Source organism: Hemitrygon akajei, chromosome 23, assembly GCF_048418815.1.
Source record: "Hemitrygon akajei chromosome 23, sHemAka1.3, whole genome shotgun sequence".
Classification (NCBI taxonomy): domain Eukaryota; kingdom Metazoa; phylum Chordata; class Chondrichthyes; order Myliobatiformes; family Dasyatidae; genus Hemitrygon; species Hemitrygon akajei.
The window spans coordinates 54,411,821-54,426,098 of record NC_133146.1 but is presented as its reverse complement, the minus strand read 5'-3'; the positions used below and the strand labels follow the sequence as shown (position 1 = coordinate 54,426,098).

At 40.6% G+C, this 14,278-nt stretch overlaps 1 protein-coding gene and 1 long non-coding RNA gene across 9 annotated transcripts in view; one reads left to right on the top strand and one right to left on the bottom strand.

Annotated features, from left to right (window-relative positions):
• The window catches only part of LOC140715457 (arginyl-tRNA--protein transferase 1), a 159,014-nt gene extending 150,295 nt beyond the window's left edge, over positions 1-8,719 (bottom strand). For 5 of the 8 annotated variants that reach the window (XM_073027676.1, XM_073027678.1, XM_073027681.1 and 2 more), the window contains exons 1-3: positions 7,526-7,647; positions 2,991-3,054; positions 1,373-1,435 (exon numbers count right to left, since the gene is read on the bottom strand). In XM_073027676.1, coding sequence (XP_072883777.1) covers positions 1,373-1,435; positions 2,991-3,054; positions 7,526-7,622 — 224 coding nt within the window. In that variant the 5' untranslated portion in view covers positions 7,623-7,647. Of the gene's footprint in view, positions 1-1,372; positions 1,436-2,990; positions 3,055-7,525; positions 7,648-8,436 lie in introns of those variants that run through there. The other 3 variants (XM_073027677.1, XM_073027683.1, XM_073027684.1) reach the window with 3 other exon arrangements.
• Positions 7,846-14,052, top strand: LOC140715459 (uncharacterized). Its single transcript, XR_012096139.1, has 2 exons — positions 7,846-7,973; positions 13,723-14,052. It is a non-coding gene; the product is annotated as an uncharacterized lncRNA (long non-coding RNA).
• The last annotated feature ends 226 nt before the right edge of the window (positions 14,053-14,278 follow it).

Genomic DNA, 14,278 nt, shown 5'->3' with positions numbered 1-14,278 from the left:
CTTTTCACATTTTCCATCTTTGCCCCTTATTTTCTTTTTTTTTCCATTCTGAACATCTGCATGGCTCTAATGTAAAGTACACACATTCCTTCCTCTATTGGTTTACACTCATTTACAAAACTCCAACCTCCCTACTCCCTTCATTGGCATGAACATCAAACTGTAACTGGAATATCTCTACTTTTAAGTCCTTTCACTGTCCATATCCTCTTCCCAAAACTATTAAAATCTTACACCCTTTTTGACAATTCCCCAAAAGGCTCAGCTCATTTTTCAGAACCCTAGCAATACCAACTTCTTTGTTGAAGCCAAGTGACCAAGAAAGTTCTATTGAATGATTTTCTGAAACCTTTTCACTTCTTTGCCCCTTATATTATTAGCATCCATGTCCACACCTACATAGTTACAAGTTCAGGATCAGAAACTGTATTGAGCTTATTATCACTGACGTAAGTCAAGAAATTTGTTAAGTTTGCGACAGTGCAATTCATAAAAAAGTGCAAATTTAAATTTTTTAAATTAATAAATAGTGCAAAAGAGAAATAGTGAGATAGCATTCATGGACCATTCATTATTTCCCCACTATTTCCAGTTTTTTGCACATTTCGATTTCTCTGCAATTTGTACCACAATAACCTTCTAAAACAAGTTAAGCATGTGTAGAATAGAGTAAGTGTATCTATTAAATTCTCAATTCTAAACAGAAATCTTTCCAACCTTCAGTTACTTGCATGGTTTTATTCATCTCCAGGTTTTCTCTGTGACTACTGCAGGATACTTTCTCTTTCTAGCAGAGTAATGTTTTCCTTAATACTGCCACACTTATTTCCACCTCCAAGCACTCTTCCTTTCCTATCCTACCCTAAAACCTTGTATCTGGGAATATTTAGTCACAACTGCCCTTTTTTTTGTTTTGCTACATCTCTTATTGCCACTATAACCACAGATAGCTGTGGCTGCAGCTCATTGAACTTGGTTAATACTGTATGTCTCTTGCATGAACTGTAAACCAAAAATATAACTTGGTGCTTGTTCTGCCCTTTTATAATTTGCTTGTAACTCTAACAAGTTAAAACCTCCCCTATCAAAGAACAAGAGTATTGAGTAAAACAAACCACCATATGCTGAGCTCAATTTTATTGTTATAAACTACAAGGTGGCCTATTGCATACCAAGTGGCATCATATATTTTTCTAAGTACCAACTCTAAAGTTTCACAAGGAGAAACTCTCTAGCACAGGGGTTCCCAACCTGGGTCCATGGATCTGTTGGTTAATGGTAGGAGACCAAGGCATTTAAAAAAAAAGGCTGGGAACCCCTACTCTAGCACTTAGAATGAATGTGCTTACCTGAAGTCAAGCATGATCCTTACCTTATCGTGTACTGAGGGCAACATGTTCGATTCAGAACAGGCTTATAAACGTACATACCGCTCCTAAAATGATTAAAAATTTCCTATCAGCATACAGGCATAAATTAAATACAAATATAGATATTTTGAATAATTAAATATACGTCATTCCATTACCAGGATTAGTTACACTACTTCTGTTTTCATCACTGTGGAGATATACAAGTTCAGTATAAATCAGTTAACATAGCCCTTTAATTTTATAATTAATAAGAAAATGAGATAAGAAAATTGCATCAGAGCAATATATTAAAGGATGAGTTTTATTCTGAAGTCTTTTTTCCTACTTCCTCAGAGACTACCATCCAGCACTCACACTTTGCCTACTTTTAATGATCAAACTTTGAGCTTTTTATAGTTCTCTTAAACCTCAAACAAATTTCCTGGAAGCTATTCTATTTTGTGGCGCATGGCCAAATGATTAAGGCGTTGGACTAGCGATCTGAAAGTCATGAGTTTGAGCCCCAGCCGAGGCAGCGTGTTGTGTCCTTGAGTAAGGCACTTAACTACACACTGTTCCAGTCCACCCAGCTGAAAATGGGTACCGGCAAAATACTCGGGGGTAACCTCGTGATAGACTGACGTCCTATCCTATCCGGGGGGGAAGAGTCTTGTACTCTCGGTCACTTCACGCCACAAAAACTGGCATAAGCACTGGCCTGATGAGCCTAAAGGCTCAGGACAGACTTTGAATTCTATTTTAGTGCTTTCACAAAACAAAGATTTGAAATTATTTGTTTATTTATTTCTTCAAAATTTGGCTTTACCTAATCATACCCATGTAAACACATTGCATTCTTTTCTGTCTTGATTATATCCTGTAATGTGACTTTATTTGGGTTTCCAGCACAACTTTAATCAAGTACACCCAGAGGGTGGTGAATCTGTGGAATTTGTTGCTACGGGCAGCAGTGGAGCCAAGTCATTGGGTGTATTAAAGGCAGAGATTGATAGGTATTTGAGTAGCCAGGGCATCAGTTATAGTGAGAAGGCGGGGGAGTGGGACTAAATGGGAGAATGGAATAGCTCATGATAAAATGGCAGAGCAGACTCGATGGGCCGAATGGCCGACTTCTGCTCCTTTGCCTTAAAAAAAACCAGAAGTCACATATAGCACTCCAGCAACATCAACAGAACAGAGGAACAACTGTTCTGATTACATATTTCTCTTTTAAGGAAGTTTACATTGGAAATATGCACAATCATACTTAACAATCCAGTAATTTGGGATGTCTGAAATATACTTTTTTAAATTTTATTTAATTTTATTGAGATACGGGGTGGAATAGGCCCTTTTAGCCCTTTAAGCCACACCACCCAGCAATCCCCTGATTTAATCCTATACAAATCACAGAACAATTTACAATGACCAATTAACCTATCACCCAGTACATCTTTGGACCATGGAAGGAAACCCATATGGTCTCCGGGCGAACGTACAAACTCCTTGTGCAAATTCAAATTATTTCCCTCCTTCATAAACAAGTTCACCAAAGAACTTAAATACAAGCTTTCTCTTCTTGGCTGTGGTTCTGAGTGATAGATTAGAGTTATACAACTACACAAAGGAGATACTTGCCTCCTCCAACCTCGGTCAATTAGATCTTGATAGTCTTGAACAGTCATAGTATGAGCCCACATACCTACAACAGAGAAATATTTCAATTTCCTCCAATTCTCCCTCCAGATGATCATATGGAACACCTTTAATTACACACTACCAAAATAGTACAGATTTAAAAATACTTAGCAAATTTACATATTTAGTACAAAGACAAAAGCTGGTAAGCAAGCTCTGGTAAAAATGTATAGAATGAAATTTGCTCAGTCTTTTGTAAAGATATCCACTTGATTTGATTCAGCATCTCTCATCTCAGAACTCTGTAGAAAATTAGCCGTTGTCATCAACTTGAATAAATCACCATAAATAAATGCCTGCCAGTTATTGGCCTCTAAGCAATGAAAAGCATTCTTTCAGGTGTTTGCTGTATTAAAGCCATTCATGATTGTAAACACCACTATCTGGTCTCCCTGATCTATTTTAGTTCTCCCCACACAAGTAAAGACCCTTGACAACCATACAATTCTAGTAAATTGTAGTATTCATACTAAAGTGTGGTACCCTGAATATAGTTCTCCAGCTAGAGCTGAGATTTGTGTTGACATCATTTTGCATTTTCCTCTTTCTATTAACAAAATCAAAGTGCCACGATACCTTCAATAATTTTTCTGTCTACCGCCTTTTCTGTCTCTTCTTATACCCATTCTGAAACTGCATTATTTAGTTCACTTTGCCTCTGATCCTTCCCACAACTCCATGAGATTTCATCAACCATTTGTCTTCCGGATACGACCAAGCCCTCCTCGATACAAAAGCAAAATACTGCAGATCATGAACGCCAAAGCAACACACAAATAACTGGAGAAACTCAGACCATTTATGGAAATTAATGAACAGTGGATATTTCGGACAGATGTTGGAAAATTGAAACATAAATAAAATTTGAAGTACCTGTGGAGAGGTACAGTACTGTGCAAAAGTGTTTGCCACATTTATATATAGCTGGGGTACCCAAGACTTCTGCACAGTACTATAATTTTACATATTGCATTGTACTGCTGCTGCTGCAAAAAAAATTTCGTGACGTATGAGAGTGATGATAAAGTGTAGGAAGTGGGCAGAGAGAGGGGAGTCATTGTTGGGAAAAGGGGAAGTGAGACAGGTGGGAGCAGGAAGCACCAGAGAGACATTCCATAATGATCAATAAATCTGTCTCAGGGTTGGGTGTGTCTGCACCTGCACCACTGGCACTCCTTCTCCACCTGTCCCAGACTCCTCCCACAAAGTTCCACCCTCATCATTCCCAACATCCTTTGCTCACACCAGATTTACAAACTCTCTCTCTGCTCCACATTGACAAATACATTACTGTGCAAAAGTCTTAGCCACTCTAGCTATAATGTACCTACGACTTTTGCACTGTAAATACATCATTCATATTTCAATAAAAGATGGAGAAAGATAAAGGACAGGAAATATCTACAAAAGAGGAATTATTAAATAACAAAAGGAAATGCAGTGCAAGTAAAAAAAAAGGTCCTGGGAGAAGGAAAAAAAGCAACAGGAGAGATGTAACTGGGAAGAGCCGATCACCTGAAATTGTTGAATTCAGTGAGCAAACACGAGGAAATCTGCAGATGCTGGAATTTCAAACAACACACACAAAATGCTGGTGGAACACAGCAGGCCAGGAAGCATCTATAAGGAGAAGCACTGCTGACGTTTCCGGCCGAGACCCTACGTCAACAGTGCTTCTCCTTATAGATGCTGCCTGGCCTGCTGTGTTCCACCAGCATTTTGTGTGTGTTGTTTGAAGTTGTTGAATTCAGTATTTGCTTTGGAAATCTGGGAAACTGGAACACACTTTTGAATACAGAGATAAGTTCAGCAACAATTACCTTCGACATCTAATTCTCTTAGGCCTGGCATTTTTAACACTCACAATATGCTTTTGAATTCCTAAAGAAATTGATCACTTCTGCAATACCAATGCATCATGATACAGTCACACTAAAGTGAATTGGTCCTATTGATGAGTATCTGAGAACAGGCAAACCCATGACAGGATAAAACTGAAACTTGACTGAACATGTCTGTAGAAAATACAGAGGTAAGATCAGCAATTCCCCACTCTGCCTCCACTTACCTTCTCTTCTTCTGACCTGCCTATCATCTCCCCTGGTGCCCTTCCTCCTTCTCTTACTCCCATGGTCCACTCTTCTCTTCTATCAGATTTCTCCTTCTTCGTCCATTTACTTTTTGAATTAGCACCTCCTAGCTTCTTACTTCACCCCCCCCCCCACCCACCTGGCTTGACCTATCACCTTCTCCACCCCCACCTTCTTATTCTGGCTTTGTTCCCCCCCCCCCCTTCTTTTCCAATCCTGATGAATGGTCTTGCCCAGAAATATTTCCATAGATGCTGCCTTACCTGCTGAGTTCCTACAGCACTTTGTATGTGTTGCTCAGGATTTCCAGCATCTGCAGAAACGTAGAGGCTGGAGGAAATAGAAAGTGAGGACATGGGGAGTCCTGTCCTTGCTCTAGAGACAAGTGGAGGTAGAATGAGGAATTGAAGAAAGGGGGAGGGGGGAGTGAAAAATTAGCAGATGGAGAAATCAATGTTCATGATATTCATGTTGTCAGGTTGGGGGCTTTCCAGACAGAACACGAGGTGTTGCTCCTCCAACCTAAGAGAGGCCTTCTTGTGGCAGTAGAGGCGGCCACTGAACTCCTTTTATCAGCTAAGATTTGCATTCTGTGGTCACGACATCAGAAAAAAATGAACACAAATGGGGGGGGGGGGGGAAGGTTTGAGTGTTTTGTAAAACATTTCCATTCAGTGTATATGGGCGACCCTGAGGCCCCAGTTGCATGTCATTTTAATCCTCCACCCTGTCCCTACTTTGACTTCCCTGTTTTGGCCTCTTGTTACAACAAAGCTCAATGTAAACTTGAGGAATAGCATCTGATCTAACACTGCTGCAGTTGGAAGTCAACATGGAATTCAACAACTGCAGATTTTTAAAATTTCCCCAGCTAGCCAACTTGCAATATTATCTTAGCTTTTCCCCACTCCACAGATGTAGCTGACTTTCAGGCTCACAGTCATAGAAGATTTACTGCAAAGAAAAGAATCTGTGCTAAGTGTGCCAAGAGTCCCACTACATTATGATTGTCCCCACATTCTTATAAACTTGCCCAGATTATACCATTCACCTGTATACAGGGGCGGGGGTAATTTACAGTGATCAATTAACCTGCCAACCCACACATCTTTGGGATTTACTCAAGCTTCATTGAGCCTCACTGTAACAGTGCAAGAGGACACAGACTGAAAGGCCAGAGTGAGAATGGTAGTGGGAATTTATAGTAGGCAATAGGATCAGCAATGCAGATGAAATACATGTATTTTTCTGCAAAGTGATCACTCAGTCTGCATTTGGAAGCCACAATCTGACCATCACATTTAGTACACTCGATTGGAAATAGCAGAGAATGACCGCTTCACCTGGAAAGACTGTTTGTGTACTTGTGTGGTGGGAGAGAAAGGGGAAAGAGGATAAGTGTTAATGTCACCTATGGGTACAAGAGAAAGATGTGTAAAAAAATGGGTGGTAACAAATGAGTGAAGTCACAAAAGGAACACGGGGAGGTGAAAATGTGCCTCGTGGGGTGATCACTTTGAAAGAAAAGGAAATGGCGTGGAATAATCTATTGAATGTGGAGACTGGTAGGATGGGAGACGAAGACCAAGGAGACTTTAACCTCATTCTGTCCTGGTGGAAAGGTTACACATAGGAAATGGAAGAGATGCAGTCAAGAGCTTTTTTTAAAAACAATATTAGAGGGAAGCCACAGTTCAAAAAGAAAAAAATAAACTATTTCAGAGGCACCTCCACAATAAAAGTTATCATTGGATCAAATACAACAAACTCAGAGGGAACCAGAAGAATGGAATAGTCTTTATAGGAAACGGGGTAGAAAAAAATGCACTGAACGCAACAATTTCATTACTTTTGATGCCAATTTCCACCTCGCCCTCATCTTCACATCTCAGCCTTCCCTTCATTTTCCGAATCTGTCTCCATCTCCAGAGGTGGTTGGTTATTGACATCCATTATAAGCCTATTAATCTCCATTGGTATGATTAGCACTGCTCATCCCCGACACATTTAACTCTTTCTCTTCCCACTTATGACCTAACTTGCTCAGTATTTCCAGCATTTTCAGTTATGGGAGATAATTTTATCTAATATCATTGTTATTAGATAGGATACTGCAGTACAGCAATCATTTATATTTTAAAAATACTCTCCGGACATTTAAAACCTTCCACAATCTCTGCACGTCTTCACTACTGAAAGTTAGGGAGGACCGTGTGAAACAATAGCAGCCGTATCCCTGCGAGACTACTTGTTTGTTTGACCTCATAAAGCTGCAGAAGAGGAAGCGGGCCTCAGCTCAGCCTCGAAACATAAACACTCTCCTCGCTTTTGTCGCTCAGCCTAGTTAACGACATCAAATCATCATTGCCCCAACTTTTCTCTCACCATTCGAGTAGTTGCTGGAGGCCCCCTTGCAGTAGCCGCACTTATATCCTTCATCTTCTGTGAAATACTCCACAATACTTAGACCGCCAGCAGCCATGATCTCAACAGCTGTTTCGAGGCTCGCAGCATGCGCGCTCCCGCCAACCAATGAGGACACAACGCTGCCCACCCGACAACCAATGAAGAGTACGCCACTCGCCCACCAATCAATAAGAAAGTATGGGAACGCGCACACCTTCTCACCGGCTTTCAATGAAGGGACAGCATCATTGGTCATCCGTCAACCAATGAGGAGACAGAGCAAACGTGCGCCTACGGACTTGCCAATCAACGAAGGGTCATCGGTGCGGGAGCGCGCCGGGGCTGCGAGTGGCCTCGGTTGTTTCACTATGTTTTAATTTTACCCGCCTTGTTTAGACACGAGCAAAACGAAGACTTAAGAAAACAAGTATTACACTATTTGCAAAATACATTGTGGCAAGTGGTCGGGAACCTCTCAACTTAAATGCATTTAACTGATGATTGTGTTTTGATACGATGCAAAGTTGCAGTCTGCACGGAAGTAACCTACCCAATGTCCACCTTCTGTGATCAATCTGTGCTTTATTTATCGTGCGAGCTTTAATGTAATACCGCTTCAGCCGAAGTAAAACCCGGTCCTCCGCTGACGCAATAGGATTCTTCGAATTTAGAGCTCAAAATCCTGCGTCATGCTGGAGTTTGTGTATTATTAAACGGACATTAATTACGATGGATTGAAATGTTATTTTACTGTTCTGGACCCTGAAGTACTGTAAAAGTATTACCCGAACAATCTGGCAGGCCTGCCCGGATCGTTCACAAGTGTGGCTCCAGTCTAGATTTCCACCGAGTGTGGCCCACTCGTAGCTTTTAGCGAACCATTGACTTACCCACAGATGCCTTTCCGTCGGCTAGGCCACAGTATCCACAGTCATAATCGGACTTCAGGCCCTTAAATTCCACGATTGAACGCATCCCGTGTCGTTGGATTGAAGTCGTTCAATTCGAAATACCTTTATTTTTACATTTGTCTTTCAGAAGGCTTTTCGAGGAAATAACGTCACGTACCAACTACCAGCAATACTGTTACGTTTGAAAAGCAAGCGCTTCTTTAGCACGCTTCTCAAAACGCTCACAAAAAGCTGGAGGAACTCAGCAGGTCAGGCAGCATCTATGGAAACGTGTAAACAGTCGACGTTTCGGGACAAGTCCCTCTTCAGGACTGAGAGGGAAAGGGGAAGTTGCCCGAATAAAGGGGTAGGGAGGGAAGGAGGCTAGCTGAAAGGTTCTTGGTGAAGGCAGGTAGGTGGGAAAGGTCAAGGGCTGGAGAAGAAAGAATCTGATGAGAGAAGAGTTGACAATAGGAGAAGGGGACCCAGGAAGTGATTGGCAGGTGAGAAGTACTAAAGGGTCAGATTGGGGGGGGGGGGGGGTGTTGAAAGGAATTTTGTTCACCAAAAGGAGAGAAATTGATACTCATACCCTCAGATTGGAAGGTACCCAGACTGAATACTAGGTGTTGCTCTTCCACCGAGGGTGGCCTCATTTTGGCACACGAGGAGGCCATGGATCGACAGGTTGGAACACTTTACCTGCAAATCTATTGGGAGTGTTTATTGTGTCCAGTGTTCCAACACGCCTCCTATACATTGATGAGACCCGTCATAAATTGGGGGACTGCTTCACTGAGCACCTCTATACCATCGCGGCCAAACATTTTAATTCTGATTCCCATTCTGTTGTGTCAATCTATGGCCACTCTCAGGCTGGAGGAGCAACACCTTGTATTCCATTGGGTATCCTCTAACCTGATCATATGAATATCAATTTCTCCCCCCATTCCCTACTCTGGCCTTTTATTTTCTCTCAGCTGCCTATTGCTTCCCGAGTCCCCTCCTTCCCTTTCTATTGTACACTGTCTGTTCCTATCAGATTCTTTCTTCTCCAGCCTGACCTTTCCCACCCACCTGGCTTCACCTGTCATGTTCCAGCTAGACTCTTTTCCCTCCACCTCCCCCCCACCTTTTTATTTTGGCATCTTCCCCCCCCCCCCTTCCTTCTCAGTCCTGAAGAGAAGGGTCTTGGTCTCAAACGTTGACTGTTTATTCCTTTCCATAGATGCTTCTTGGTTCCTCCAGCGTTTTTTTGTGTTTTCCAGCACATGGAGATTTTCTCATGTTTATAAAAATGCTGTTCTTTGTAAAGACTAATTTTGTCTAATTATGTAAAGAACTAAAAAGAGGAGTTTTTTTGGTAATGGAACTAAGGTTGTCAGTTCTCCATTCACTACCTTCAAAAAAAAAATCTGCAGAATTTCTCTCATCTTTCAAGATGTCAGGTAGTAACTTAAATTCTCTTCCATTGTGTCAACAATTAAATTTGATCTATAAGAATGTATCAATTATTTTCCTTCTTGACTGGGAAGTAAAATTTTCCTTCACTATTTTGCAAAAGGTGATCAACTTGGTTGTAGTCAGAGAATAAAATTTGTCATATTTTAAATGCAAATAAATCATAATTATTGCACTAGCCTTTTTCAGCAGGATTACTTTTAGAACCGTGTTATAAATATTGATTAAAGTTAATTGTTCTTCCATGAAAAAAATAACATGATATGGAGTAACGATTTAACAAAAAAGGTCCTCCTAAGATAGTTCTTGCATAATCTAGCTGCTGTACTCATCAGCTTGTCCCAGTACAGCACTGGGCAGTAACTTACTGACAGCAAGCAACATTTAGCAGCTTACTGACGATTTGGAGAAATGCCCCGCAAGGCTACTGTCCTTGGCAGGCACAACTGGAGAAGGCTGTGTTTGGAGTGTTGACCCTCAAAGAACCAAGGGTGGCAGTCCCTTACAACTTTGAGGAGTGTCAGTTGACAGTGGTCCAGAAGGAAAGTCACAAAGCATTTGAATAATCCTTTAGAAAGTGAAGGGCAAGGGTGGGTGGCAGCCACAGCAAGGGAAAAGAATGACTCAGGAACAGCCCAGGTGGTGGAAGGCAACATTAAGGATGCCAACATCCCCTGGGGAACAGGAAATGTCCAACAACTAGTGACAAAAAGAAAGGGTAGTTTATAAATGTTCTGAGGTGAAAAGGAATAGGGGAACATGAGGGAGAAGTGGTGTAGACAACAGGTGCATCCACCGGTCTGTGTGTGATAAATCCATATAACAGTCTTGCCTCCAATTGTCTTTGGGTCTGCCAAGGTGGTGGATGAGCAATTGCCACTCTTTATTAAAACAGGCATCCTTCACTTACAAAGTAAAATTTGAAGTAAGGATCTTCATTGGCAACTTTAGTCTGTGGTCTGATATTCCCACCTGCTCCAAAAAGGGCAGCAATCAAACTGGTGTATGAGAAGAGCAGGGTGAGCCATCTCAATAATTATCGCCTGGCAGCATATACATCTGTGATAACGTGCTTTGAGAGGTTGGTTATGGCTGGAATTAACTCCTGACTGAGCAAGTACCTGGATCCAATAAATTCGCCTACTGTCAGAACAGGTCTACAGTGGAGGCAATCTCACTGGCGCTCCACTTTGCTTTGGAACAACTAGACAACGGCAAAACATACATCAGGGTGCTGTTTATTAATTTCAGCCTAGCATTCAACACCATCATCCCCTCAGTATTAATCACCAAGCTTCAAATGCTGGGCCTCTGTACCTCACTCTGAAACTGGATCCTCAACTTCTGTATCAGAGACCACAATCAGTACGGATTGGTAATTACAAGTCAGGAGAGCACACACCAGTTTTCATTGAGGGGTCAGTGGTGGAAAGGGTGAGCAGCTTCAAGTTCCTGGAAGTTAACATCTTGGAGGATCTGTCTTGGGTGCAACACATTGATGCAATCACAAAGAAGGTAGTCCCGCAGCTCTTCTTCATTTGGAGTTTGAGAAGATTTTTGATTGTTGCAAATTTCTAAAGATGTACAATGGTGAGCATTTTGACTGGTCACATCACCGCCTGGTATGGTGGCTCCAATGCAAAGGGTTGAAGGCTCAGCCAGCATTATCACAGGCATGACCCTCTCCAGCATTGAGGGCATCTTCAAGTCTATAATTCTCGGCAAGACAGCACCCATTACTAAGGATTCCCACTATCCAGGACATGCTCTCAGTACTACCAATGGGGAGAAAGCACCGGACCCTGAAGATCCACACTCAATGATTTACGAACAGCTTCCTCTTTGCCATCAGTTTTATGAATGGTCCATATACACTTAGTTATTCCTTTGTGTTTGCATTTATTTATTTTGTAATTTATTGAAACTTTTATACTTTTACACTGTACTACTGCTACAAAACAAAATTTATATCAAATAAATTAATGATAATAAATCTGATTCTGAACCAGGACAGAATCACTTGGACTATACTGGCTGGTATTCTTTAAGAATGGCTAGTCGGAAGGGCTCTCTTTTCATGATGTTTATTTCAGTATTAACGATCAAGTATTCTGGCTTCCAAATGACTGTCCCTGTGGGATAAAAGAATGCCTCAGATCTCTTGGTTTACTTTAGCACAGAAGCAGCATGCCGTAGTTGTCATTGCATTAAGTTGCAATCCCAAAAATGAGCATTCAAGCTCTAAAATTCAAAGTAAGTTCATTATTAAAGTACATATATGTCCGCATATACAATCCGGATTCATTTTCTTGGATGGATTTGTATTAAATACAAGAAACACAATAGTATCAAAAGACCACACTCAAAAGGACAAACAATCAATGCTCAAAACACAAACTGCAAATGCAAAATCAAAGAAAAAATAATAAAAATAAATATCAAGAATGAGATGAAAGGCCATTGGAAGTGAGTCCATAGGTTGTGGGAATAGTTCTGTGATGGGACAAGTGAAGTTATCTTCCCCCTCCTCCCACCCAGTTCAAGAGCCTGATGTTTGAGTGGTAATAACTATACTCAAACCTGGCTATGTGGGTCCTGATGCTCCTGTAACTTCTTACTGATGGCGGCAGTGAGAAGAGAGCATGGCGTGGAGGGTGGGGTCTTTGATGATGGATTACCTTTACACACTACTTTTCCGTTCAAGAGTATTAGTATTTCCATACCAATCTGCAATGCAACCAGTCAATATACTCTCCACCATACATCCATAGAAGTTTAAAATTTTAAATGGAATGGCAGAGCAGACTCAGTGGGCCAAATCACCTAATTCTACTCCAATGTCTATGGTTTTATGACACGCCTAATCTTAACAAACTTCTACGAAAATAGAGGTGCTGGGGAATTCTATTCCATCTTTCACCAGTTACAAAGTCATTTAAACTTACTCTTTTGGTTATTTTTGTACCAGATTTAGAAAGGATTTGAACCCCAGAGAAGTATTTGTTCTTATTTTTTGGGATTTGTCATCACCATCAAAGCTTCCATAAATTGCCTGTGAAAAGATTGTTGTCAGTGACCTTCTTAAATTGCTGCAGTTTTTCTAGTGAAAATACTTCTAACTGAGCTGTTGGGTAAGGAATTACAGGATTTAGAGAGGGCTATGGGGACCTGGTGCAGAAGAGAAGTCCTAGTCTCTTTAGAAAAATCTGCTAATATGGAATGTGATATTTTTATACAGTATTAACCGTGTTTAATAAATGTATACATATTAGCTACAAAATACAGGTTTATTAAAACGAACAGAGCTTCAGAAGTCAGAAGCAAAACAAGTTGATAAATATCCACATCTCAGTTCTGAAATATATTATCTTGAGACTACATTTAAAAATGGGACATACAGGTAGACACAAGAACGGTTTTAGTATTTTCTGGTAGCAACCTGAAGTATATGAAAAATTGTAAGGATATGTGCATGGGGAAGTTATCACAATGAACTGATTAAAACATTATGAAGACCTGGAAAATACAGCAAAAATTCATATTGATGGAAATTGAGAATAGGATTGTTAGTATGAAAGATGAGGTATAATATTTTTATTGGATGCAAGAAAATATTGATTGTTTTGAACTACTGGTATGTCGGAAGTGCGTTAATAATGAAAACTTACTTGTGCTGATTGGTGACCGACTCAAGATTATTACAGGAAGGAAGCTTTAACATGATTACAAAATTATACTACAGAACTATGGTTAAGAAATGCAAAAATAAAAGCTTATGACTTATCTGCAGCCTTTTGTTGCTCAAAATCTTTTTTTCTTTTTCAGGTTTATTGCATAACAAAGCTGACTGATGAAGTGGTTGCCTGCTAGTCTGGAACACCGTCAGAAGAACCCACTCCAGGAGCAGGGCAGTGATTGCTGAATGGAGCAACTTTCTAGATCACAAACCTCAATTTTAATAGTAACTACTCAAGTGAAAGAAGAATGTGACATTTAACTGGCTGCAGAACAGAAGAGGAAGCATTGTAGATGCATTCTGACTAGAATTGTCCTTTAATCTTTAACATATAAAATGTCATGTAATATTGTGTCAAACAGGCCTCTTCATCCGATAGTGTCTCACTTTGGTGAATAAAACATTTCTGTATCCACTGGCTTCAGTGCCTCTCTGGTGCTACAACAATAGAAAATTAATGTTCAGAATGGTGGAGAAAATGTTTAATAGGGGGTTGCTTCATCTTGGATGAAATTGAAATTTTTATATCTTATCGAAACTAAACTCCCAGGAGTGGAGAATATTCCAGTTACCAAAGAACTACTGCTGCACCACAAAATTTTTGCACACCCACTTTGAAGTTCTACCTCCTTACTATGATGGGAT